Source organism: Pristiophorus japonicus, chromosome 8, assembly GCF_044704955.1.
Source record: "Pristiophorus japonicus isolate sPriJap1 chromosome 8, sPriJap1.hap1, whole genome shotgun sequence".
Classification (NCBI taxonomy): Eukaryota; Metazoa; Chordata; class Chondrichthyes; family Pristiophoridae; genus Pristiophorus; species Pristiophorus japonicus.
The window spans coordinates 238,784,464-238,811,326 of NC_091984.1; the positions used below are offsets into that span (position 1 = coordinate 238,784,464).

Consider the following 26,863-nt stretch of genomic DNA (forward strand, 5'->3'; position numbering starts at 1 on the left):
GTGAAATCGGGTTACTCCGCGGTGCAGGAGCCGACAGCAAAGCCCCCTGTATTGGGGGGGGAGAGAGAGAGGGGATGCACGGTCTGGTCAGATTTCGCCCACGTGCGGTTATCCCGTTGGAAAGCCAGCGGCCGGTCTGCGCGGGAACTCCAGCTCATCGGGAGCACTGCCGGACACGGAGCAAAAACGCTCACTGGGCTGATCAACCCACTTGCAGCTGCGTTAATAAAGCAGCTCAGGATAAACACGGCCTGAAGGAAGGAATCACTGCATCCTGTTACACTGCCCGATGGTGCTACTTCAGGGAGGATTGTACGTTTAGTGATTATGCAAATATATTGAGCAGAGACGTGAGCTGTGACTCTAACTCGCAGAACTACAAGTGCATTTGGGGCGCTATTTCCCGATTTCGGCTGAAAGGGAATGTGGACGTCTGGGATGTAGAAAGCCTCGGTCACCAGTTGGAGCGGACCAGAACTGATTGGTGCCATAACAACACAGTGAGAACACATGGAGATCGACTGCCCATTCCCAGTGCCAGCAACAACATCACGTCAAAGCAGATACTGTTTCCCCGATGGACTGCGATCAGCTTTCAACATCGCAGTCTGCTTTTCATTACAGAACCAAGGGTAAATATATTAAATAAACGCTGAATGTATTGCTCATACGAAAAGCAGAGTTTCAAGCGTATTCATGGTCTCAGATAACCGCTGCAAAATATTCCATCATGGCTGGGGAAACCAATACCTGATTTCACAATTATTTTGGCACACTGCGAGGAACTGAAAGTGCAAAGATTGCTTTCAGTGTCCAAAGAATAACTTCACATCAAAAGCTCGAGTGCCCCGTGTCCTAACTCACACCGAGTCCCACTCACCCCCTGTGCTCACTGCCCCGTGTCCTAACTCACACCGAGTCCCACTCACCCATCACCCCCTGTGCTCACTGCCCCGTGTCCTAACTCGCACCGAGTCCCACTCACCCATCACCCCCTGTGCTCACTGACCACGTGTCCTAACTCGCACCGAGTCCCACTCACCCATCACCCCCTGTGCTCACTGATCCCGTGTCCTAATTCACACCGAGTCCCGCTCACCCATCACCCCCTGTACTCACTGATCCCGTGTCCTAACTTGCACCGAGTCCCACTCACCCATCACCCCCTGTACTCACTGATCCCGTGTCCTAATTCACACCGAGTCCCACTCACCCATCACCCCCTGTGCTCACTGCCCCGTGTCCTAACTCGCACCGAGTCCCGCTCACCCATCACCCCCTGTGCTCGCTGCCCCGTGTCCTAACCCGCACCGAGTCCCACTCACCCATCACCCCCTGTGCTCACTGCCCTGTGTCCTAACTTGTACTGAGTCCTACTCACCCATCACCCCCTGTGCTCGCTGACCTACGTTGGCTCCCAGTCCGGCAACGCCTCGATTTCAAAATTCTCATCTTTGTTTTCAAATCCCTCCATGGCCCTCGCCCCTCCCCATCTCTGTAATCTCCTCCAGCCCCACAACTAATGTTCCCAATAATATATTTTAGGTGCATTGTCCATTCAAAATACCTTGATAAACCGGCTGTAATAGAGTTCACAGCAGGCCAAAATATCTCACCCAGTCTAATCCCACTCTCCCCTCACTCCCCGCACCCTTTATTATCCCACCCAGTCTAATCCCATTCTCCCCTCACTCCCCTTTAATATCCCACCCAGTCTAATCCCACTCTCCCCTCACTCCCCACACCCTTTAATATCCCATCCAGTCTATCCCACTCTCCCCCTCACTCCCCAAACCCTTTAATATCCCACCCAGTCTAATCCCACTCTCACCTCACTCCCCCCTTTAATATCCCACCCAGTCTAATCCCACTCTCCCCTCACTCCCCACACCCTTTAATATCCCATCCAGTCTATCCCACTCTCCCCCTCACTCCCCAAACCCTTTAATATCCCACCCAGTCTTATCCCACTCTCCCCTCACTCCCCGCACCCTTTAATATCCCACCCAGTCTAATCCCACTCTCCCCCTCACTCCCCACACCACATAAGGAGATATTAGGGCAGGTGACCAAAAGCACAGTCAAAGAGGTTGGTTTTAAGGAGCATCTTAAAGGAGGAGGGAGGCGGAGAGGTTTAGGGAGGGAGTTCCAGAGCTTGGGGCCCAGGCAGCTGAAGGCACGGCCACCGATGGTGGAGCGATGGGAATCGGGGGATGCTCAGGAGGGCAGAATTGGAGGAGCGCAGAGATTCCAGAGCGTGGGCTGGATGAGGTTACAAGCTATTCTCTAATAACAACATAAAAATAACGTATTTTCAGCAATAAAACTGTCAGAGCACCTCATTTTGCCTTGTTTAAACACGATGGGCTCTCTCGAAAGATGGCAGCACCGCAAAACAGGGCAATCTATTTTTAACAACTGGATCTTCCAACATGTGCTCCAGATTTTATTCTCATGCATAATATGTTGAAAAGTACAGTGGATTGGGTTACCTCATGCTGAATGATCTGGCTGCAAGGAGTGGAATTACAGCCTTGCCAGAGACGGTGTCTTGGCCAATGTTTATCCCTCAACCAACATCACTAAAAAACAGATAATCTGCTCATTTATCGTACTGTTGTTTGTGGGAGCTTGCTGTGCACAATTGGCGATCGTGTTTCCCATATTGCAACAGGCAACAACACTTTCACAGGAACTTCGTTGGCTGTAAAGTGCGTTGGGACGTCCTGAGGTGGTGAAAGGCGCTATAGAAATGCAAATCCTACGATGGTAAATACTGCAGGGAATCGAATACGGCCAGGGTGATCTCCTGGACTAGTGTCGATCGCCTGGATGGGTCGGAGAGGAATTTGCCTAGACTTTTTCTCCCTAAATGGGCCAGGGTTTTTATCTGTTTTTTGCCTCTCCCAGGAGATCACATGGCTCCGGTTGGGGTGCAGTGTAGAATGTTTCAGTATAAGGGGTGTCACAGTTGTGTGAGGCGGACTGGTTGGGCCGGGTGCTCTTTACCTTTCCGCCATTGTTCATAGGTTTATATGTAACCTTCAGGGCTGCTGACCGAGGGCCGTGCGGCTCTTTGTCGGCCGGCACGGACACGATGGGCCGGAATGGCCTCCTTCTGCGCTGTAAATTTCTATGTTTCTATCTGCTCCCCCCACCTGCTGCTCCCTCGCCCGACCTGATACTGTCGGGGGTCAGATTGAGGTCTTCAGATCTCAGGTACTGAATCTCACTCAAGTCCTCGCCCGCCTGGGGCAGTTTAAATGATGCCTGTCGCGAGGTTAGCGAGAAGACAGCGCGTGTCCCGTGGCCGCCATCTTAACCCCCAGCGTGCGCCCCGTTTTTACTCGAGCCTGGGGGCTTGGGGGTGGGGGGGGGGTTTAAAATCAGGCCCTGAGGCCAATTTTTTTGCTGAGCAGTGTGTTAGTGAGATGACCAGCTGGGGTCGGTGGCAGGACACAGGGGCATCTGCCTCGCACTGTCACACGTAATCGCTCACTGACCGTCCCACATTGCGGGCCTCACATGCTGGAGGCTGACGGTCAATTATCTCAGCCATTCCTCCTCAGTATTAGCCAAGCCCCCAATCTGCAAACTTAGAAATTGTGCTTCTGATTCCAGAGTCCAAATCCTTTTACATAAATGGTGAACAGCACTGGGCCCAGCGCCGATCCTGTGGGACACTACTGCCCACTATTTGCCATTCGGAATAACTACCTTTATTCTCTACTCTGTTTTCTGTCTTGTAACCAGCTTGTTATCCATTCTGCTGCCTGTCCCCTGACTCCACGTGCTCTGACCTCTGTCATGAGTCTACTTTGTGGTACCTTATCGAGGGCATTTTGAAAATCCAAATATATTACATCTACGACATTACCCTTATCCACCCTTTCTGTTACTTCTTCAAAGTATTCAGTGAGGTTGATCAAGCTACAACAACAACTTGTATTTATATAGCGCCATTAACGTGGTGAAACGTCCCAAGGCGCTTCACAGGAGGGTTAAAAGACAAGAAAATAAATTGGACACCGAGCCACATAAGGAGAAATTACGGCAGATGACCAAAAGTTTGGCCAAAGATTTTATTTTCAGTTTCTCGATGTTTCTCTATACATTTTGAGTAAAGATTCCATTATCTTTCCTACCACCGCGTTAAACTAGTTGCTCTAAAGTTCCCTGGCCTTGTTCTATTTCCCTTTTTAAATACAGGAATCACATTAGCTGTCCACCAGTCCTCTGGCACTATTCCCTTTTCTAATGAATTTCATCGCGAACTTCACTTAATATGCATGGTTGCAATCCATCTGGACCAGGGGGCTTATCCTCTCTAATGTCTCATGAGAGAATCATACAATGATACAGCACAGAAGGAGGCCATTCGGCCCATCATGCAGGCTCTGTGACAGAGCGATCAAATCAGTCCCACTCCCCCCTCTCTTTCCCCACAGCCCGCTACATTTCCCTTTTCAAGTATTTATCCAATTCCAGGTTTGAAAGTTACTATTGAATCTGCTCCCACCGCCCTTTCAGGCAGCGCGTTCCCGATCACAACAACTCGCTGCGTAAAAACACTCTCCCCATCTCCCCCTCTGGTTCCATTGCCGATTATCGTCAATCTGTGACCTCTGGTTACCGATGCTCCTGTCTCCTTGTTTACTCTTTCAAAGCCCCCTCGTGATTTTGAACACCACTATTAAATTTCCACTTTACCTTGTCTGCTCTAAAGAGAACAATTCCAGTTTCTCTCGTCCCTCCATATAACTGAAGTCCCTCATCAGTTCTAGGAGGAGGCCATTCAGCCCCTTGAGCCATTCAATGAGATCATGGCTGATCTGTACCTCAACCCCATCTACCTGCCTTGGTTCCGTAACCCGAATACCCTTACCCAACAAAAATCGACCAAGCTCAGTTTTTACATTTTCTATTGACCCCTGGCCTCAACAGATTTTGGGGGAGAGAGTTCCCGATTCCCACTGCCCTTTGTGTGAAGGTGATTCCTGACATCGCCCCTGAACAGCCTGGCTCTAATCTGACCCTTGATCAACCCCCACCCCTCTCCCCCATCCCTCTATCAACTTCTGTAATCATCTTGAACCTTTTCAGCCCCGGGATCATTCTGGTGAATCTGCACTACACCCCCACCGCCTCCGAGGCCGATCTATCCTCCCGGAGATGCAGGAGCCATTCTCTCTGCTATCAGGCAATGTCACTTCTGGAGTAAGTTTCACACTTTGGAGGTAAAAACTTCCAGCCTTTCAAAATTCTCCTCCTTGTTTACAAATCCCTCCATGGCCCTCGCCCCTCCCTATCTCTGTAATCTCCACCAGCCCCACAACCCCCCGAGATGTCTGCACTCCTCTAATTCTGCCCTCCTGAGCATCCCCGATTATAATCGCTCCACCATCGGTGGCCGTGCCTTCTGTTGCCTGGGCCCCAAGCTCTGGAACTCCCTCCCTAAACCTCTCCACCTCGCTACCTCTCACTCCTCCTTCAAGACGCTCCTTAAAACCGACCTCTTTCACCTGCACTTATTTAGGGTTAGGGTTAGGGTTAAATTTTTTATCTCATAACCCTCCTGTGAAGCGCCTGGGGACGTTTCACTACGTTAAAGGCGCTATATAAATACACGTTGTTGTTCTAATTATTCGCAAAGACATAATAAATAAATTGAACTGCGATCGGTGGTGTAACAGTGAGGGAGTGCCGCACAGCCTGAGGCACTGCCATTGCTCTGCCTGCCTACTCAATCAGACCCCCCCCCCAGCCACCTGCTCCCCCTCACGCCCCCCCAACCCCCTCCTCACCCCCCATCCCTATCCTCCCACTGCCCCCCTCCTGCCCCCCCTCCTCCCCCACCCCACCCCCCCCCCGATGTCCCGGCCAACATTCCTCCCTCAAACAGCAGCATCATTTGCCTTGTGGGATCTTCCTGTGCGCATAAATTGGCCAGTTCCGCCTGCACAGCGAGAGTGACTGCACTTCAAGGCAAGGCTGGTGAGACAAGCTAGGGTGCCGCTGGAACGCACGTTCTGTCCTTGGCTCCCTCCCTCTATGAGAGGTTTCTGCTGGCCGCTAATGTATTGGGTTGATGCACTCACCTCCAACGGCACCACTTGCATGAGGATGGCAAAGTTGGTGAGGTGATTGCACAGGCAGACAGAGTAGGAAACGTTGCCACCAATCCGAATGCAGCCCTCATTGGACCAGACGCCGGACCCTGAGCTGTGAAGAGGTGGGGAGAGAAAGGGTTCGGGGTGTTACTGTGCACAGATCACTCAAGGTTCACGACCAATGTGGAGAAACTGTACCTGCAGCTAACGGGCTTTTGGGTCGTAGCAATAGAACCAGTCAGTACAAATCAAAGGGCACTGTTCCCGCATTATCAAACTGTATTAAGGTTCGACCCATTGATCGAGTGTATGTGACAGGATGAAGAGGGAATCGAGCCTTTGTCTGGCCTGGGTCTGTGTTCTACGGTTCTGTCCAGTGGAGGCTGTAGACCACGGAATGTACAATCCCATCCACAGATCCCCCACCAACCCCCACACCAGTTATTTTGCGGCATTCATTTTCTGTCCAGACTGATGAGTTTTTTTCTTCCACGCTTTTTTCCCGTTCCCCCGCTCTCTCTTTCTCGTTCCCTCCCTTTCTCCGCGGTGTCAGCCGTGGCTCAGTGGGCAGCACACTCGCCTCTGAGTTACAAGGTTGTGGGTTCAAATCCCACTCCAGGCATTAAAATACAAAAAAAATCCAGGCTGTCATTCCCAGTGCAGTACTGAGGGAGTGCCGCACTGTCAGAGGGGCAGTACTGAGGGAGTGCCGCACTGTCGGAGGGGCAGTACTGAGGGAGTGCCGCACTGTCGGAGGGGCAGTACTGAGGGAGCGCCGCACTGTGGGAGGGGCAGTACTGAGGGAATGCCGCACTGTCGGAGGGGCAGTACTGAGGGAGTGCCACACAGTCGGAGGGGCAGTACTGAGGGAGTGCCGCACTGTCGGAGGGGCAATAGTGAGGGAGCGCCGCACTGTCGGAGGGGCAGTACTGAGGGAGTGCCGCACTGTCGGAGGGGCAGTACTGAGGGAGCACCGCACTGTCGGAGGGGCAGTAGTGAGGCAGTGCTACACTGTCGGAGGGGCAGTACTGAGGGAGCACCGCACTGTCGGAGGGGCAGTAGTGAGGCAGTGCTACACTGTCGGAGGGGCAGTACTGAGGGAGCGCCGCACTGTCGGAGGGGCAGTAGTGAGGCAGTGCTATACTGTCGGAGGGGCAGTACTGAGGGAGCGCTGCAGTGTTGGAGGTGCTGTCTTTCGGATGAGACGTTAAACCGAGGCCCCGTCTGCTCTCTCAGGTGGATGTTAAAGATCCCATGGTACTATTTTGAAGAAGAGCAGGGGAGTTCTCCCCGGTGTCCTGGGGCCAATATTTATCCCTCAATCAACATAACAAGAACAGATTATCTGGTCATTATCACATTGCTGTGTGTGGGAGCTTGCTGTGCAAATTAGTTGCCGTGTTTCCCACATTACAACAGTGACTACACTCCAAAAGTACTTCATTGGCCGTAAAGCGCTTTGAGACATCCAGTGGTCATGAAAGGTGCTATATAAATGCAAGTCTTTCTTGCTTATTACACAGGTGGTTGGTCAGACCATATGGGGAGTACATGTCCAGGTTTTGTGCCCCACATGGTGTGTGATATCGTGGCCTTGGAAAAGGTCCAGCGGAGAGCTCTGAGAATGATTCCCAGCTTAAGGAGCCTCAACTACTCAGATAGGCTCAAGGATCTTGGTCTATTTACCTTAGAGCAGTGTAAACTTAGAGGTGACCTGACCGAGGTCTATAAAATAATGAAAGGGTTGGATGGTGTGCCTAGTGAGAGATTATTCCAGTTTAGATTGAGGACGACCAGGGGTCACGAGGTTACACTGTGTTGGAGTGGGAATAGTCTGGATGTTGGGCGGGTCTTTTCCCAGAGAGTAGTGAGCCTCTGGAATGTGTTGCGGGCTGGTGTGGTGGGCGTGACTCTGTGCCTTCGAGAGGGAGCTGGACCGGTTCCTGACTGGGGCAGAGATCACATCATCGAGAAGCTGAGTGTCTATAGAGATAACACTGGGTCCGTGTGATCTCACAGACTGGTTCACTTCACCTGAGCCGGGTCAGAGAGGAATTTTCCAAAGTTTATTTCCTTATCGGCCCTGGGTTCCTGTCTCTCCCAGGGGGAACAATTGTGGGGGGGCCGGGGTGGTGGATGCTGGGATCCCTTGGGACTTCAAGGGATGAGCTCCCTGGTGGCGGAACATGGGAGTGCAGGTTTTACAGATACACAACATCACTCCACTTCCAAAGTCAAAGTGAAAACTATTTACAAGGTGAGGCGGTCGGGAGCCTTTCTTTCCCTGGTGGACCGCCTCGGTACAAATGTCTGTTCTGGTGTGTTGGCTATGCCCTCGCTGGGCTGGCGTGTTGTTGGCCCTGCAGGGCTGCTGGGTGAGCCTGGCCTTGCTGGGCTGTTGGGCGTGATGGGTTCGATTTCCTGGTCCGGGGTGGTGTCGTTGATCCTTTGGGTGTGTGTTGTTGGCTCAAAGAAGGTGGTGTCTGCTGTGGGTTGTTCAGGGCAGTCTGTGAACCGCAGCCTCGTTTGGTCCAGGTGCTTTCTGCAAATTTATCCCTTGTCTAGTTTGACTACAAACACCCTGCTCCCTTCTTTAGCTATTACCATGCCCGCGATCCACTTGGGACCATGTCCATAGTTTAGCACATACACAGGGTCATTCAGATCAATTTCCCATGACACAGTGGCGCGACCATCGTTTACATTTTGTTGCTGCCGCCTGCTCTCTACCTGATCATGCGGGTTGGGGTGAACCAGCGAGAGTCTGGTTTTAAGTGTCCTTTTCATGAGTAGCTCAGCTGGGGGCACCCCTGTGAGCAAGTGGGGTCTCGTGCGGTAGCTGAGCAGTACTCGGGACAGGCGGGTTTGGAGTGAGCCTTCTGTGACTTGTTTAAGGCTCTGTTTGATGGTTTGTACTGCCCGCTCTGCCTGCCCATTGGAGGCTGGTTTAAACGGGGCCGAGGTGACATGTTTGATCCCATTGCGGGTCATGAATTCTTTAAATTCGGCACTGGTGAAACATGGCCCGTTGTCACTGACCAGTATGTCAGGCAGGCCGTGGGTGGCAAACATGGCCCTCAGGCTTTCAATGGTGGCAGTAACGGTGCTTCCCGACATTATTTCACATTCAATCCATTTTGAAAAAGTATCCACCACCACCAGGAACATTTTACCGAGAAACGGGCCCACATAGTCGACATGGATCCTCGACCATGGTCTGGAGGGCCAGGACCACAAACTTAGTGGTGTCTCTCTGGGCGCGTTGCTCAACTGAGCACATACGCTGCACTGCCGTACACAGGACTCTAAGTCAGAGTCGATACTGGGCCACCACACGTGGGATCTGGCTATCGCTTTCATCATTACTATATCCGGGTGTGTGCTGTGGAGATCCGAGATGAACGTCTCCCTGCCCTTTTTGGGTAGCACTACGCGGTTACCCCACAACAGGCAGTCTGCCTGAATGGACAGCTCGTCCTTTCGCCGCTGGAACGGCTTGATTGGCTCTTGCATTTCAACGGGGATGCTGGCCCAGCTCCCATGCAGTACACAGTTTTTTACTAGGGACAGCAGAGGATCTTGGCTGGTCCAAGTCCTAATCTGGCGGGTGATTTATCATTCTCAAATGCTTCCATGACCATCAACAAGTCTGCGGGCTGCGCCACCATCAACAAGTTTGCAGGCTGCGCCATTTCCACCCCCGTGGTGGGCAATGGTAGTCGACTGAGAGCATCCGCACAGTTCTCGGTGCCTGGCCTGCGGCGGATGGTATAGTTATAAGCTGATAGCACGAGTGCCCACCTTTGTATGTGGGCTGAGGCATTAGTATTTATCCCCTTGTTTTCAGCGAACAGGGATATGAGGGGCTTGTGATCGGTTTCCAGCTCAAATTTGAGGCCAAACAGGTACTGATGCATTTTCTTTACCCCGAACACACATGCTAATGCCTCTTTCTCAATCATGCTGTAGGCCTCTCGGTCTTAGACAAGCTCCTGGAGGCATAGGCAACAGGTTGCAACTTCCCCGCAACGTTAGCTTGTTGTAATACACACCCGACTCCGTGCAACAACGCATCACATTCTAGCACAAGTCTTTTTCACGGATTATACAATACAAGCAGCTTGTTGGAGCATAAAATGTTTCTGGCTTTCTCAAAGGCAATTACTTGTTTTTTTTCCCCAGACCCAGTTCTCACCTTTACGCAATAACACATGTAGGGCTCTAAAAGGGTGCTTAACCCCGGTAGGAAGTTACCAAAATAGTTGAGGAGTCCCAGGAACGACCGCAGCTCCATGACGTTCTGTGGCCTGGGCGCGTTCCTGATAGCCTCTGTCTTGGTGTCTGTGGGCCGAATGCCGTCCGCCGCGATCTTTCTCCCCAAAAACTCCACTTCTGTTGCCATGAAGACGCATTTCGACCTCTTCAGCCGCAGCCCTACACGATCCAGTCGCTGGAGGACCTCCTCCAGGTTTTGTAGGTACTCGACGGTGTCCCGATCCATGACCAATATGTCGTCCTGAAAGACCACCGTGTGTGATACCGACTTGAGTAGGCTCTCTGTGTTTCTCTGGAAGATCGCTGCAGCCGACCGAATTCCAAACGGGCATCTGTTGTAGATGAACAGTCCCTTGTGCGTGTTGATGCAGGTGAGGCCCTTCGAAGACTCCTCCAGCTCCTGCGTCATGTAGGCCGAAGTCAGGTCGAGCTTGGTGAACGTCTTGACTCCTGCCAGCGTCGCAAATAGGTCGTCTGCCTTAGGTAGCGGGTATTGGTCCTGTAGCGTGAAACGATTAATAGTTACTTTATAATCGGCGCAAATCCTGATCGTGCTATCACCTTTGAGTACTAGAACAATCGGGCTGGGCCACTCGCTGAATTCCACTGGGGAGATGATGCCCTCGCGTTGCAGCCTGTCCAGCTCGATTTCCACTCTCTCCCTCATCATGTGAGGTACCGCTCGCGCCTTGTGGTGAATGGGTCGTGCCTCTGGGACCAATTGGATCCGCACCTTCTCCCCAGCTCAAAAAGAGAAGGAAATTTGTTGAGAACCTGGGTACATGAGGCCTCATCGGCATGTGATAGCGCTCGGATGTCATCCCAGTTCCAGCGGATTTTGCCCAGCCAGCTCCTTCCAAGCAGTGTGGGGCCATTGCCCCGGACAATCCAGAGTGGCAGTTCGTGCACCGTGCCCTCGTAGGTGACCTTGACCATGGCGCTGCCCAGGACAGTGATAAGCTCTTTGGTGTATGTTCTCAGTTTCGTGTGGATGGGGCTCAGGCTGGTCTGAGTGCCTTGTTGCATCACAGTCTCTCAAACATCTTTTTACTCATGATGGATTGGCTAGCGCCAGTGTCCAGTTCCAGGGCTACGGGTAAGCCATTCCATTTTACATTTAGCATTATAGGTGGACATTTCGTCGAAAATGTGTGCACCCCATGTACTTCAGCATCTGCCTCCTCTCTCTGAGGCTCGAAATTGCTTTGATCCACCATGTACCGATCTTCCTCTGCCATGTGGTGGTTAGCAGGTTTTGCAGAGCTTGCAGCTCATTTGCAAGCTCGTTGGAGGTGTCCCATTGTTCCACAGCTCTTGCAAACATATCCTTTGAAGCGGCATGAATAGGCTGAATGGAAGCCTCCACAGCGCCAACAAGGTGTGAATTGCCTTACATTCATCCTTTGTTGGGGACTCTGAGTCATCTGGGTCACCTGAGGCCTGCTGGCAGTTGCAGACTCATGGGTTCTGCCCTGTACATTTTTGCTCGCAAATACAGTTCCAGTTAATTTATGAACATTGTTAGCACTTGTGTGCTGAGAGATTTGTTTGGTGTTATCATTGGTGGACATAAACGCCTGTGCTATCGCAATGGCCTTGCTGAGGGCTGGTGTCCCTACAGTCAAAGGTTTTCGTAGGATGGTCTCGTGGCCAATGCCCAGTACAAAAAAGTCTCTGAGCATTTGCTCCAGGTAGCCATCAAACTCACATTGTCCTGCAAGTTGCCTTAGCTCGGCGACGTAGCTCGCCACTTCCTGACCTTCAGATCGCTGGCACGTGTAGAACCGATACCTCGCCATCAGCACGCTCTCCCTCGGGTTAAGATGCTCCCGAACCAGTGTACACAGCTCCTCATACGTCTTATCTGTGGGTTTCACCGGAGCCAGAAGATTCTTCATGAGGCTGTAGGTCGGTGCCCCGCAGACTGTGAGGAGGACCAATCTCCTTTTTGCAGCGCTTCCTTCTCCGTCCAGCTCGTTGGCTACAAAGTACTGGTCTAACTGTTCGACATAGACTTCCCAGTCCTCGCCCTCCGAGAACTTCTCCAGGATGCCCAGTTTGCTGCATCTTTGCGTTGGATTCGTATACTCGTCGCCAGTTATTGTGTTCCTAACACAGATGAGGCTGCACGCAGGGAGGTTAAAGTAACAGTGACCTCAGTCTTTAATAAGACACTCCAGAGTGAGGGACAGGCCTTAGGGGCCGGCTTATATACAGTGCTCCTAAAGGATGCTGGGATCCATTGGGACTTCAGGAGATGAGCTCCCTGGTGGTGGAACATGGGAGTGCATGCTTTACAGATACACAACAAAAACAAATTAAACTTCAGACATTAAAATCAAATTAAAATTTGGTTGCCAGGCGTGATGATGCACTCCAGTCCCTCCGGCGCCCACCTCTCGTGGAAGGCCGCGAGCGTACCGGTTTACACCGCGTGCTCCATCTCCAGGGACACCCTGGCGCGGATGTATGCGTGGAAGAGAGGCAGGCAGTCAGGCTGAACAACCCCCTCGACCGCCCGCTGCCTGGACCGGCTGATGGCCCCCTTGGCCATGCCCAGGAGCAGGCCCACGAGGAGGCCCTCGGAACTACCCGCTCCCCTTCGCACAGGGTGCCCAAAGATCAGGAGTGTGGGACTGAAGTGCAACCAGAATTTGAGGAGCCGCCCTTTTAAATAAGGGAACAGGGGCTGCAACCTCGTGCATGCCATAGAAACATGGAACACGGACTCCTCCAGACCGCAGAAATTGCAGGCGGCCTGGGAGCCCGTGAACCGGCTTAAAAACCTTTTGCACGGGACTGCTCCGTGCACCACCCTCCAGGCCAAGTCCCCGATAAATAGTGGGAGGACTCCCGCGTAGAGTGCCCTCCATCGGGGAGCAACCGCCCCACAAACCCGTGAGCATACGCACAGGTGCGTACATTACCGTCCGCGCCTCTTGTACAGTGTGATCTCCGCCCCAGCCGCTCACCTGAAATCAAGGAAAGCACACCACAGGTAGGCCTGGTTACTCTGGTTCACGGCGTAGTTATACTGCGCTGGGGTCTGCAAGAGGAGATGACACACAGAGGATGAGACTTCATGGAAGCATAGAAACTCACGGCCCGTCCTGCCTGTGCCGGCTCTGTGAATAGAGCAGTGCTCAGTCCCACCCCCCCGCCGCTCTCTGTCCGTCACCCTGTAAGTTCCTCATCTTCAAGAGTTCAAATCCCACCATGGCAGCTGGGGAATTAAAATTCCGTTAATTAAATAAATCTGGAATTAAAATTAAAAGCCAGTGTCAGTAATGGTGGCCATGAAAGTAACGGATTGTCAGAAAAACCCAATTGGTTCACTGATGTTCAAAAAGGAGTTAGATGTAGTCCTTACTACTCGGGGGATCAAGGGGTATGGCGAGAAAGCAGGAATGGGGTACTGAAGTTGAATGTTCAGCCATGAACTCATTGAATGGTGGTGCAGGCTCGAAGGGCCGAATGGCCTACTCCTGCACCTATTTTAAACATAGAAACATAGAAAATTTCCTTCAGGGAAGGAAATCTGCCGCCCTTGCCTGGTCTGGCCGATAGGTGACTCCAGACCAACAGCGATGTGGGCAACTATTCACTGCCCTCTGAAATGGCGGCTCACCACCACCTCGAGGGGCAATTAGGGACGGGCAATAAATGCCGGCCTTGCCGGCGACGCCCACATCCCAAGAACGGATAAATTAAAAAAAATACCCGTCCAACTGCCTCTTAACCACCTTCTCAGGCACAACATTCCAGATCCCCACAACCCCCCACAACCCCCCCCGACCCCCCCGACCCCCCCCGACCCCCCCCCGACCCCCCCCGACCCCCCCCCCGACCCCCCCCCCCCGAGTGAAAACATTTCTCCTCGTCTCGCCTCGGTTTTGAATCTCTGGTCATTGACGCACTCGCCAGAGGAAATTGTTTCTCTCAAAACCTCTCATCATCTTTAAAAACTCTACTCGGTCACATCCTCCGCTCCCCTGCTGCAGGGAGAGCAGTTCGAACCTTTCCCACTCTCCTGTAACTTCCCTGGAATGGAAATCCGGAGATACTCGATGCCAAAAGTCTTCAGCCTCTGCACGTAGTCAGGACCCACAAGGACCATTTATTTCATATAGAATCGAGTTCTCATTCAAAGAACTCTGGTGCTTTTGGTCGGGTAACGTTATTAAGGGTAGGTGGAGTTAAGATTCAGATCAGACAGGATCTAATGGAACAATGGAGCAGGCTCGAGGGGCCGAATGCCCTCCTCCTGTTCCCATGTTCACCGTGCCATTCCACAGGTACTCGGCTATACCGTTCGTTTTCTGCAGCTCTCGGAGAGATCCTCCGCCCCCACCCCCCCCACATAGAGCCCCCCTCCCCCTCCCCAAAATGCAGTGACCCCTCCCCCTTCCCCCAACCCTCCCCCCCCCGCGCACAGCCCCCCTCCCCCAACGCAGTGATCCCCTCCCCCACACACAGCCCCCCTCCCCCCCAAATAGGTCCCCCTCCCCCAAACACAGCCCCCCCTCCCCAATGCAGCGACCCCTCCCCCCCACGTAGAGCCCCTTCCCCTCCCCAAAATGCAGTGACCCCTCCCCCTTCCCCCAATCCTTCCCCCCGACGCACAGCCCCCCTCCCCCAATGCAGTGACCCCTCCCCCACACACAGCCCCTCACCCTCCCACATAGAGCCCCCTCCCCCTCCCCCAATGCAGAGCCCCTCCACCTACACACCAATGCACAGCTCCCCTCCCCCCAACGCAGTGACCCCTCCCCCACACACAGCCCCCCTCCCCCCCACATAGAGCCCCCTCCCCCAATGCAGAGCCCCTCCACCTACACACCAATGCACAGCCCCCCTCCCCCCCACATAGAGCCCCCTCCCCCAATGCAGAGCCCCTCCACCTACACACCAATGCACAGCCCCCCTCCCCCCCACATAGAGCCCCCTCCCCCAATGCAGAGCCCCTCCACCTACACACCAATGCACAGCTCCCCTCCCCCCAACACACAGCACCCACTCAAGCCCGAACACGCTGTGCTACGGGGAGCATTCCGATCTTTTTCAGCAGTGAATGAACCTCGGTATATTCTGTAACGTTTCCACTTCCACTTTCAACCTTTTTGACAAACTTCAGTTCTCCAGCCCTTTGTGTGAAAGACTTGCATTTATATAGCGCCTTTCTCGACCACCAGACGTCCCAAAGCGCTTTACAGCCAATGAAGTACTTTTGGAGTGTAGTCACTGTTGTAATGTGGGAAACAGAGCAGTCAATTTGCGCACAGCAAGCTCCCACACACAGCAATGTGATAATGACCAGATAATCTGTTTTTGTTCTGTTGGTTGAAGGATAAATATTGGTCAGCACACCGGGGAGAACTCCCCTGCTCTTCTTCGAAATAGTGCTATGAGATCTTTTATGTCCAGCTGAGAGAGCATCCGAAAGACTGCCCCTCCGACAGTGCGGCACTCCCTCAGTACTGCCCCTCCGACAGTGCGGCACTCCCTCAGTACTGCCCCTCCGACAGTGCATCGCTCCCTCAGTACTGCCCCTCCGACAGTGCAGCACTCCCTCAGAACTGCCCCTCCGACAGTGCATCGCTCCCTCAGTACTGCCCCTCCGACAGTGCGGCGCTCCCTCAGTACTGCCCCTTCAACAGTGCAACGCTCCCTCAGTACTGCCCCTCCGAAAGTGCAGCACTCCCTCAGAACTGCCCCTCCGACAGTGCATCGCTCCCTCAGTACTGCCCCTCCGACAGTGCGGCGCTCCCTCAGTACTGCCCCTCCGACAGTGCGGCACTCCCTCACTACTGCTCCTCCGACAGTGCAGCATTCCCTCAGTACTGCCCCTCTGACAGTGCAGCACTCCCTCAGTACTGCCCCTCCGACAGTGCGGCACTCCCTCAGTATTGCCCCTCCGACAGTGCGGCGCTCCCTCAGTACTGCCCCTCCGACAGTGCAGCACTCCCTCAGTACTGCCCCTCCGACAGTGCGGCACTCCCTCAGTACTGCCCCTCCGACAGTGCGGCACTCCTTCAGTACTGCCCCTTCAACAGTGCAGCACTCCCTCAGTACTGCCCCTCCGACAGTGCGGCACTCCCTCAGTACTGCCCCTCCGACAGTGCAGCACTCCCTCAGTATTGCCCCTCCGACAGGGCAGCACTCCCTCAGTACTGCCCCTCCGAAAGTGCAGCACTCCCTCAGAACTGCCCCTCCGACAGTGCAGCACTCCCTCAGTACTGCCCCTCCGACAGTGCGGCACTCCCTCAGTACTGCCCCTCCGACAGTGCAGCACTCCCTCAGTACTGCCCCTCCGACAGTGCGGCACTCCCTCAGTACTGCCCCTCCGACAGTGCGGCACTCCTTCAGTACTGCCCCTTCAACAGTGCAACGCTCCCTCAGTACTGCCCCTCCGAAAGTGCAGCACTCCCTCAGTATTGCCCCTCCGACAGTGCAGCACTCCCTCAGTATTGCCCCTCCGACAGTGCGGCGCTCCCTCAGTACTGCCCCTCCGAAAGTGCAGCACTCCCTCAGAACTGCCCCTCCGACAGTGCAGCACTCCCTCAGTACTGCCCCTCCGACAGTGCGGCACTCCCTCAGTACTGCCCCTCCGACAGTGCAGCACTCCCTCAGTACTGCCCCTCCGACAGTGCGGCACTCCCTCAGTACTGCCCCTCCGACAGTGCGGCACTCCTTCAGTACTGCCCCTTCAACAGTGCAACGCTCCCTCAGTACTGCCCCTCCGAAAGTGCAGCACTCCCTCAGAACTGCCCCTCCGACAGTGCATCGCTCCCTCAGTACTGCCCCTCCGACAGTGCGGCGCTCCCTCAGTACTGCCCCTCCGACAGTGCGGCACTCCCTCACTACTGCTCCTCCGACAGTGCAGCATTCCCTCAGTACTGCCCCTCTGACAGTGCAGCACTCCCTCAGTACTGCCCCTCCGACAGTGCGGCACTCCCTCAGTATTGCCCCTCCGACAGTGCGGCGCTCCCTCAGTACTGCTCCTCTGACAATGCAACACTCAGTACTGCTCCTCCGATAGTGCAGCACTCCCTCAGTATTGCCCCTCCGACAGTGCGGCGCTCCCTCAGTACTGCTCCTCTGACAATGCAACACTCAGTACTGCCCCTCCGATAGTGCAGCACTCCCTCAGTATTGCCCCTCCGATAGTGCAGCACTCCCTCAGTATTGCCCCTCCGACAGGGCAGCACTCCCTCAGTACTGCCCCTCCGACAATGCGGCACTCCCTCAGCACTGCACTGGAGTGTCATCCTGGAGTGGGAGTGGAACCCACAACCTATGGACTCAGAGGCTAGTGTGCTGCCCACTGAGTCAGGGCTGTCACTTAAAACACTAGAAAGTAAATTTGCAGAGTCGATTCCACGGAACTCCAACAAAAGCTTAAGTCGATAATATAAAGATCAAGGGTCAAACTCTTCACATTGAGGCACACGGGATCGTGGGATTTATAAATGGAGACACAGAGGTGATTCTGGGCCCTGCACTTTAGGAAGGATGTCAAGGCCTTGGAGAGGGTGCGGAGGGGATTGATCGGAATAGTCCCGGGGATGAGGGACTTTGGTTACGTGGGCGGGGCGCGAGAGTAGCACCAACACCAACAGAGACGAGTTGGGCCAAATGGCGTGTTTCTGAGCTGCTCGCTCGATGTCATCCTCTGTTTAAAAAAAAAATCAATTTCTTGTTTTGCAACTGCAAGCGCCAGACCAAAAGATGGAGTGGTTGTGTGCGCGAGGGAGCCAGCTAGAGTTGGATGGGCTCGAGGCAGTTCTGTGCTGGCTATTAATAGACATCTTGTGATCACCGTACGGAGCCAAGCACAAAACATTCAGCTCCGGCAACCTTCAGAAGAAGCTGGTTGTGCGAGAGTTCTGTCAATGCTGAGCGATCCCAGATGGAGAGGCTCGGGCTGGGAGCGAATCTGTGATGGGCGACAGATCAGGGGCTGGACCGGCTCCACGGTTTTTTTTGGGGGGAGCGGGGGGGTGGGTGGGAGAGCGATTGAAGGAATGCAGCTCATTGCTCGGGGGATATCGGCAAACGACAGGCAGGTGTGGTTACCTGGCCTGGCTCGAGCTCTGCACGGGATCACCATTGTATCACCTGCACGGGGTGTGGGCACAGCGAGCATTCAGCCTGGCCCTTAACTACCAACGCCGGAACCCCATTAAACCCACAGTCGCATCATTCAGGGGCCTTCCACTGAGCACTGCGGCATCGCGGATGTATGGGTGATTAGTGTAACGGGAAGGGGAGGATGAATGATGTGTATGTGGTTTATTCTATTTTACTGTTCTTGATGTCAAATAGTTTATGCTTCCAATAAAATATTTATAGTCCCAGCAGGTCTAATGATTGTAAAGCTGTCTGTCTGAGCTGGGTCACCTCATCATGGGCCCTAAAGTCAGCCGGGGCCCAGGGGGCAGCACAATCGCCTCGGGGTCAGAAGGTTGTGGGTTCAAGTCCCACTCCAGAGACTTGAGCACAAAATCCAGGCTGACACTCCCGGTGCAGTACTGAGAGAGCACCGCACTGTCGGAGGGGCAGTACTGAGGGAGCGCCGCACTGTCGGAGGGGCTGTACTGAGAGAGCACCGCACTGTCGGAGGGGCAGTACTGAGGGAGCGCCGCACTGTTGGAGGGACACTACTGAGGGAGCGCTGCACTGTCGGAGGGGCAGTACTGAGGGAGCGCCGCACTGTCGGAGGGGCAGTACTGAGAGAGCACCGCACTGTCGGAGGGGCAGTACTGAGGGAGCGCCGCATTGTCAGAGGGGCAGTACTGAGGGAATGCCGCACTGTCGGAGGGACAGTACTGAGGGAATGCCGCACTGTCGGAGGGACAGTACTGAGGGAATGCCGCACTGTCGGAGGGGTAGTACTAAGGTAGTGCCGCACTGTCGGAGGGGCAGTACTGAGGGAGTGCCGCACTGTCGGAGGGGCAGTACTGAGGGAGCGCCGCACTGTCGAAGGGGCAGTACTGAGGGAGTGCCGCACTGTCGGAGGGACAGTACTGAGGGAATGCCGCACTGTCGGAGGGGCAGTACTGAGGGAGCGCCGCACTGTCAGAGCGGCAGTACTGAGGGAGTGCCGCACTGTCGGAGGGACAGTACTGAGGGAGTGCCGCACTGTCGGAGGGGCAGTACTGAGGGAGCGCCGCACTGTCAGAGCGGCAGTACTGAGGGAGTGCCGCACTGTCGGAGGGACAGTACTGAGGGAATGCCGCACTGTCGGAGGGACAGTACTGAGGGAATGCCGCACTGTCGGAGGGGTAGTACTGAGGGAGTGCCGCACTGTCGGAGGGACAGTACTGAGGGAATGCCGCACTGTCGGAGGGGTAGTACTAAGGTAGTGCCGCACTGTCGGAGGGGCAGTACTGAGGGAGTGCCGCACTGTCGGAGGGGCAGTACTGAGGGAGCGCCGCACTGTCAGAGCGGCAGTACTGAGGGAGTGCCGCACTGTCGAAGGGGCAGTACTGAGGGAGTGCCGCACTGTCGGAGGGGCAGTACTGAGGGAGCGCCGCACTGTCAGAGCGGCAGTACTGAGGGAGCGCCGCACTGTCGGAGGGACAGTACTGAGGGAATGCCGCACTGTCGGAGGGGCAGTACTGAGGGAGCGCCGCACTGTCAGAGCGGCAGTACTGAGGGAGTGCCGCACTGTCGGAGGGACAGTACTGAGGGAGTGCCGCACTGTCGGAGGGGCAGTACTGAGGGAGCGCCGCACTGTCAGAGCGGCAGTACTGAGGGAGTGCCGCACTGTCGGAGGGACAGTACTGAGGGAATGCCGCACTGTCGGAGGGGTAGTACTAAGGTAGTGCCGCACTGTCGGAGGGGCAGTACTGAGGGAGTGCCGCACTGTCGGAGGGGCAGTACTGAGGGAGTGCCGCACTGTCGAAGGGGCAGTACTGAGGGAGTGCTGCACTGTCGGAGGGGCAGTACTGAGGGAGTGCCGCACTGTCGGAGGGGCAGTACTGAGGGAGTGCCGCACTGTCGAAGGGGCAGTACTGAGGGAGTGCTGCACTGTCGGAGGGGCAGTACTGAGGGAGCGCTGCACTGTCGGAGGGGCAGTACTGAGGGAGCGCTGCACTGTCGGAGGGGCAGTACTGAGGGAGCGCTGCACTGTCAGAGGGGCAGTACTGAGGGAGTGCTGCACTGTCAGAGCGGCAGTACTGAGGGAATGCTGTACTGTCGGAGGGGCAGTCCTGAGGGAGCACCGCACTGTCGGAGGGGCAGTACTGAGGGAGTGCCGCACTGTTGGAGGTGCCGTCTTTCGGATGAGACGTTAAACCGTTTGCTCCCTCCGGTGGATGTAAAAGATCCCATGACACTATATCGAAGAAGAGCAGGGGAGTTTTCCCCGGTGTCCTGGGGCCAATATTCATCCCTCAATCAACATAACAAAAAAACACATTATCCGGTCATTATCACATTCCTGTTTGTGGGAGCTTGCTGTGCGCAAATTGCCTGTCGCGTTTCCTACATTACAACAGTGACTACACTCCAAAAGTACTTCATTGGCTTTAAAGTGCTTTGAGACGTCCGGTGGTCGTGAAAGGCGCTATATAAATGCAAGTCTTTCGTTCCCTTTAAAGGACCATTGCCCGGGAATTTCCCGCCCTGCTGCTGTAACCTAATCGGGACAGCGGCAGAAACTCACGTTTATGCACGGCCGAGTATGTTTTTAAAATTAATTCCCGGGATGTGGGCGTCGTTGGCAAGGCCGGCATTTATTGCCCATCCCTAATTGCCCCTTGAGAAGGTGGTGGTGAGCCGCCTTCTTGAACCGCTGCAGTCCGTGTGGTGAAGGTGCTCCCACAGTGCTGTTAGGGAGGGAGTTCCAGGATTGTGACCCAGCGACGATGAAGGAACGGCCAAATAAGGGGGCACAAACTGGAATCAGACTGGGCAAAGACACGGTCGGGTCAGGTCTGATATCCGGGCGTCCTTCACACAGAGAGAGCGAGAGGGAGTGGTCAGTACCTGGGGTGGACTCGTGGTGGGGAAATGGAGGTGAAAACTGCCTTCATTCAAGAGGTAGATAGAAATATGTCACGGGGGATTGGAATCGTACAGCACAGGAAGAGGACTCGGCCTATCGTGCCTCTCTTTGATCCAGCGACGGGTGGCTAAACCATTTGTGCGGCAGTTACACTTTGCTTTGCCCGAGAGGGTGAAGATGAGAGTTATACCACGGGCAGCGAGCAGGGTGGGAGATGGTACTGGGGACAAGGGCAGCAAAGGTGGAGCTGAGGGAGAGATCGAGCCGGTCGTTGACGGCCAAAGGAGCAAACAGCGGGGAGCACCGTCCCCACGCGGGCTCAATGCCAGCTTCCCGAGGGCAATTAGGGACAGACAATAAATGCAAATTGCAAATGGGAATTGGAGATTTTAACTGCAGCATGAGTGGCATTTTACCAAAGACTGCTGGCTTCAGGCCCCAGTTAACTGTTTATAAACTGTCGATGGACGTGTGAGGCTCAACGGATCAAGAGCGAGATATCTGAGTCAGAGATGCAGAAGGAGCGAGTATTGGCAGTCAGAGTGGTTCCTTCGAGGCCCAGTTATTGGGCTTTGGAAAGCAGGAAATGACACCATAGCGATGATGCGATGGATGTGAACTCATTCACTGCTCGCCTCCCTCCCCCTCCCCATGTGGACCCCCCTGATCCCAATGACTTCACTCAAGGAATGAGTGGAACTTTCCAGATCCCACCCTGCAATCCTGCCCAACGTGCACAGGCACCAGTCGACAAAGCAACGGGAATATCGGTCCCGGCAAACCACGGCCCTGTTTCAGCAATTACTCTCAGCCGTGGCACGTGTGCTGATACTGGGTCTGTCCACGTAGGCCAAGCCCAGGCCCGTGAGCAGACCCTCAGGGAATATTTCACCTGTGTGAGGGGAAAGAAAAAAACTCTACCTCTTAGTCTAGCTGCAACAACAATTGGCATTATTTATATAGCTCCTTTAACGCAGCAAAACGTTTGCAACCTCGGTGTCCCATTTGACCCTGAAATGAGCTTCCGACCACATATCCACAGCATAACTAAAACCGCCTATTTCCACCTCCGTAACATCGCCCGTCTCCGCCCTTGCTTCAGCTCATCCGCTGCTGAAACCCTCATCCATGCCCTTGTTACCTCCAGACTTGACTATTCCAACGCACTCCTGGCTGGCCTCCCACATTCTACCCGACGTAAACTAGAGGTGATCCAAAACTCGGCTGCCCCCGTGTCCTAACTCACACTGAGTCCCGCTCACTCATCACCCCTATGCTCACTGCCCCGTGTCCTAACTCGCACCTAGTCCCACTCACCCATCACCCCCTGTGCTCGCTGCCCCGTGTCCTAACTCGCACCGAGTCCCACTCACCCATCACACCTGTGCTCAGTGCCCCCGTGTCCTAACTCACACCAAGTCCCGCTCACCCATCACCCCCTGTGCTCGCTGCCCTGTGTCCTAACTCGCACCGAGTCCCACTCACCCATCACCCCTGTGCTCGCTGACCCCATGTCCTAACTCGCACCGAGTCCTGCTCACCCATCACTCCCTGTTCTCACTGCCCCGTGTCCTAACTCACACCGAGTCCCACTCACCCATCACACCTGTGCTCAGTGCCCCCGTGTCCTAACTCACACCAAGTCCCGCTCACCCATCACCCCCTGTGCTCGCTGCCCTGTGTCCTAACTCGCACCGAGTCCCACTCACCCATCACCCCTGTGCTCGCTGACCCCATGTCCTAACTCGCACCGAGTCCTGCTCACCCATCACTCCCTGTTCTCACTGCCCCGTGTCCTAACTCACACCGAGTCCCGCTCACCCATCACCCCTGTGCTCAGTGCCCCCGTGTCCTAACTCGCACCAAGTCCCACTCACTCATCACCCCCTGTGCTCACTGCCCCGTGTCCTAACTCGCACCGAATCCCACTCACCCATCACCCCTGTGCTCGCTGACCCGTGTCCTAACTCGCACTGAGTCCCGCTCACCCATCACCCCCTGTGCTCACTGCCCCATGTCCTAACTCACACCAAGTCCCACTCACCCATCATCCCCTGTGCTCGCTGACCCGTGCATGAACACGCACCGAGTCCCACTCACCCATCACCCCCTCTGCTCACTGTCCCGTGTCCTAACACACACTGAGTCCCCCTCACCCATCATCCCCTGTGCTTGCTGACTTACATTGGCTCCCAGTTAAGCAATGCCTCGATTTCCTCAGTTGTACCAAACCACTACGACAATGTGGGAGCACCTTCACCACATGGACTGCAGCGGTTCAAGAAGGCGGCTCACCACCACCTTCTCAAGGGGCAATTAGGGATGGGCAATAAATGCCGGCCTTCCCAGCGACGCCCACAGCCCGTGAATGAGGTTTTTTTTTAATCGCTGGTGATGACCTCCTGCCAGCAGACAGTACAGACAACATCAGACCCCGAGTCACGTAAGGGCAGGTGACCAAAAGCTTGGTCAAAGAGGTGAGTAAGCCATTTAGGACCGAAATGAGGAGAAACTTCATCACTCAGAGAATTGTGAACCTGTGGAATTCTCTACCGCAGAGAATTGTTGAGGCCAGTTCGTTAGATATATTCAAAAGGGAGTTAGATGTGGCCCTTATGGCTAAAGGGATCAGGGGGTATGGAGAGAAAGCAGGAACGGGGTACTGAGGGAATGATCAGCCATGATCATATTGAATGGCGGTGCAGGCTCGAAGGGCCGAATGGCCTGCTCCTGCACCTATTTTCTATGTTTCTATGTTTCTAAGGAGCGTCTTAAAGGAGGAAAGAGAGGTAGGGAGGTTTAGGGAGGGAGTCCCAGAGCTTGGGGCCCAGGCAACAGAAGGCACGGCCCCCGATGGTGGAGCGTTGGAAATCGGCCGACTGACGCTTGGCGCCGGTTTTGAGCGGGCACTGTGGACACCGTGTACATCTCACCGGCAGCTAGTACAAAACAGCCGGGGACTCTGCCACAGTGTCCGACAGCAATGGGCGGGCTGGGCCAGCCAGAACAGACCTGCTCTGTGTGTCCCTGCGTGATGCTGGCTGCACAACTCCAAATAGCGACTGGCGGTTGGGGTCAGCCAACCCAAACCCACATTTCTCACAACTCTCCCAAGGCGATGTCATAACTGCACTGATACCTCACCACAACCCAAGGCTACAGTTAAATAATAGTTTCCGCTTGCGGAGTGCATTAATTAGAGGCGAACCCGCTGCCAGAATGAGGTCCCAAAAGGGGCCTCTACTTGTGAACAGCCAAATCTGGCTGCATGCCCCACACTGCAGTCACACACCGTTAAACATCTGAAAGGTGAGGTGATGAGGGAGGCCATTCGGCCCCTCTAACTCACCCTTCTCCATCGAAAGTGCAGGCTCCCCATCGATGCATCTGATTGGCCCCCTGAATGATTCCAGGCTTTTTTCCCCCCCACCGGCCGCTACCCATTCCAGGTTTCATCATTCTCTCAGGTCATGTTTCCTACATTACCGCAGCCATCACACTTCAAAACATACTTCATTGGCCGTCTTTCGGATGAGACGTTAAACCCAGGCCCCGTCTGCTCTCTCAAGTGGACTTAAAAGATCCCATGGCACTGTTTCGAAGAGGAGCAGGGGAGTTCTCCCCGGTGTCCTGGGGCCAATATTTATCCCTCAACCAACATCACTAAAACAAATTATCACATTGCTGTGTGTGGGAGCTTGCTGTGCGCAAATTGGCTGCTGCGCTTCCCACATTACAACAGTGACTACACTCCAAAAGTACTTCAGTGGCTGTAAAGTGCTTTGAGACGTCCGGTGGTCATGAAAGGGGCTATACAAATGCAAGGTTTTTTCTTTTTGACTAGATCATAAGGTCCCAGAATCTTGGTTTTGGTGAGCTGCTTAGCTTTGTGCCACAGGGGTCACAGACAACGTCTCAACAATTTGCAGCAATCTCAGCCTGCCGATACTCACAGATCCTGGCGTGCTGATCCAGGAGTGATCCACCAATGAGGAATCAGTGCCTTGCCCACCCTCCAAAGATCATCAAGGGCCAAGCCAGAGAGTAACAATATCCATGACGAATGGGCCTGGGTTGAGAGGTCACACTGGGCCCATGGGATGGAGATTGGATCAGCAGTCTAACACTGCGCAGCATCACGTGCCAGCACTTTCTGCCTGTCTCGGGAGGTTTGGGACAGACCCGTCAGCTTGTGGGATCGATCAGACTTTGGCATGGGCTCGGAACACACCCGAGGCTCAGCCAAAACCCATCCATTATAGACACAGCCATCAGGAGAGACTGAACAGACTGGGTCACTTGTCTCTAGAATACAGAAGGCTGAGGGGTTGACCTGATAGAGGTCTTGGAGATTCTGAAAGTGTTTGATAGGGTCGACGTAGAGATATTTCCAATTGTGGGGCAGATGGGGGTAGTTTGAAGGATGGAGGGGTCAAGGGTTGGTTTTTTGAGGAGAAAGGTGATGATGGCAGAATTGAGGGAGAGGGGACAGTACCCGAGGGGAGAGAACCGCTAACAATGTCGGCTAACATGGGAGCCAGAAAAGGGAGTCTCGTTGCTGAGAGCATGCAGAAAGCAAGCGCAGACAGCGGAAGGAGCGTGCGGCAAACCAGGCTCCCCACCCACCCTTTCGCTCAACCACTGTCTGTCCCACCTGTGACAGAGACTGTAATTCCCGTATTGGACTGTTCAGTCACCTGAGAACTCACTTTTAGAGTGGAAGCAAGTCTTCCTCGATTTCGAGGGACTGCCTATGATGATGATGATGGAAATAGGGTCGAGGGAGCACAGGGAGCGATTGAGGCGAACTGCACAAGGAGCATTCAAGGGAAAGCTGGATAAACACCTGAGGGGGAGAGGAAGAGAAGGATATTCCTTCTATTCCTCTCTTGTGTAATGAGAAAGGACTAATGAGCAATCTTGTCGTGTGAGGCCCCTTGGGGAAGAGTGACCATAATATGGTAGAATTCTTCATTAAGATGGAGAATGACACAGTTAATTCAAAGACTAGGGTCCTGAACTTAAAGAAAAGTAACTTCGATGGTATGAGACGTGAATTGGCGAGGATCAACTGGCGAGTGATACTTAAAGAGTTGACGGTGGATAGGCAATGGCAAACATTTAAAGATCACATGGATGAACTACAGCAATTGTACAAAACGGGGAAGGTGGCTTCACCGTGGCTAACAAGGAAAATTAGGGATAGTGTTAAATCCAAGAAAATTCACCAGCAAAGCAGCAAACCTGAGAATTGGGTGAAATTTAGAATTCAGCAGAGGAGGATTAAGGGTTTAATTAGGAAGGGGAAAATAGAGTATGAGAGGAAGCTTGCAGGGAACATAAAAACTGACTGCAAAAGTTTCTATAGATATGTGAAGAGAAAAAGATTAGTGAAGACAAACGTAGGTCCCTTGCAGTCAGAATCAGGTGAATTTATAATGGGGAACAAGGAAATGGCAGACCAATT

The 26,863-nt window shown here is 54.1% G+C and overlaps 1 protein-coding gene across 1 annotated transcript in view; it reads right to left on the bottom strand.

The window, feature by feature from the left end:
- The window catches only part of adgrd1 (adhesion G protein-coupled receptor D1), a 344,020-nt gene that overhangs the window by 180,868 nt on the left and 136,289 nt on the right, over positions 1-26,863 (bottom strand). Inside the window, 2 exon segments of the mRNA XM_070886412.1 lie at positions 6,099-6,222; positions 13,358-13,431. Coding sequence (XP_070742513.1) covers positions 6,099-6,222; positions 13,358-13,431 — 198 coding nt within the window.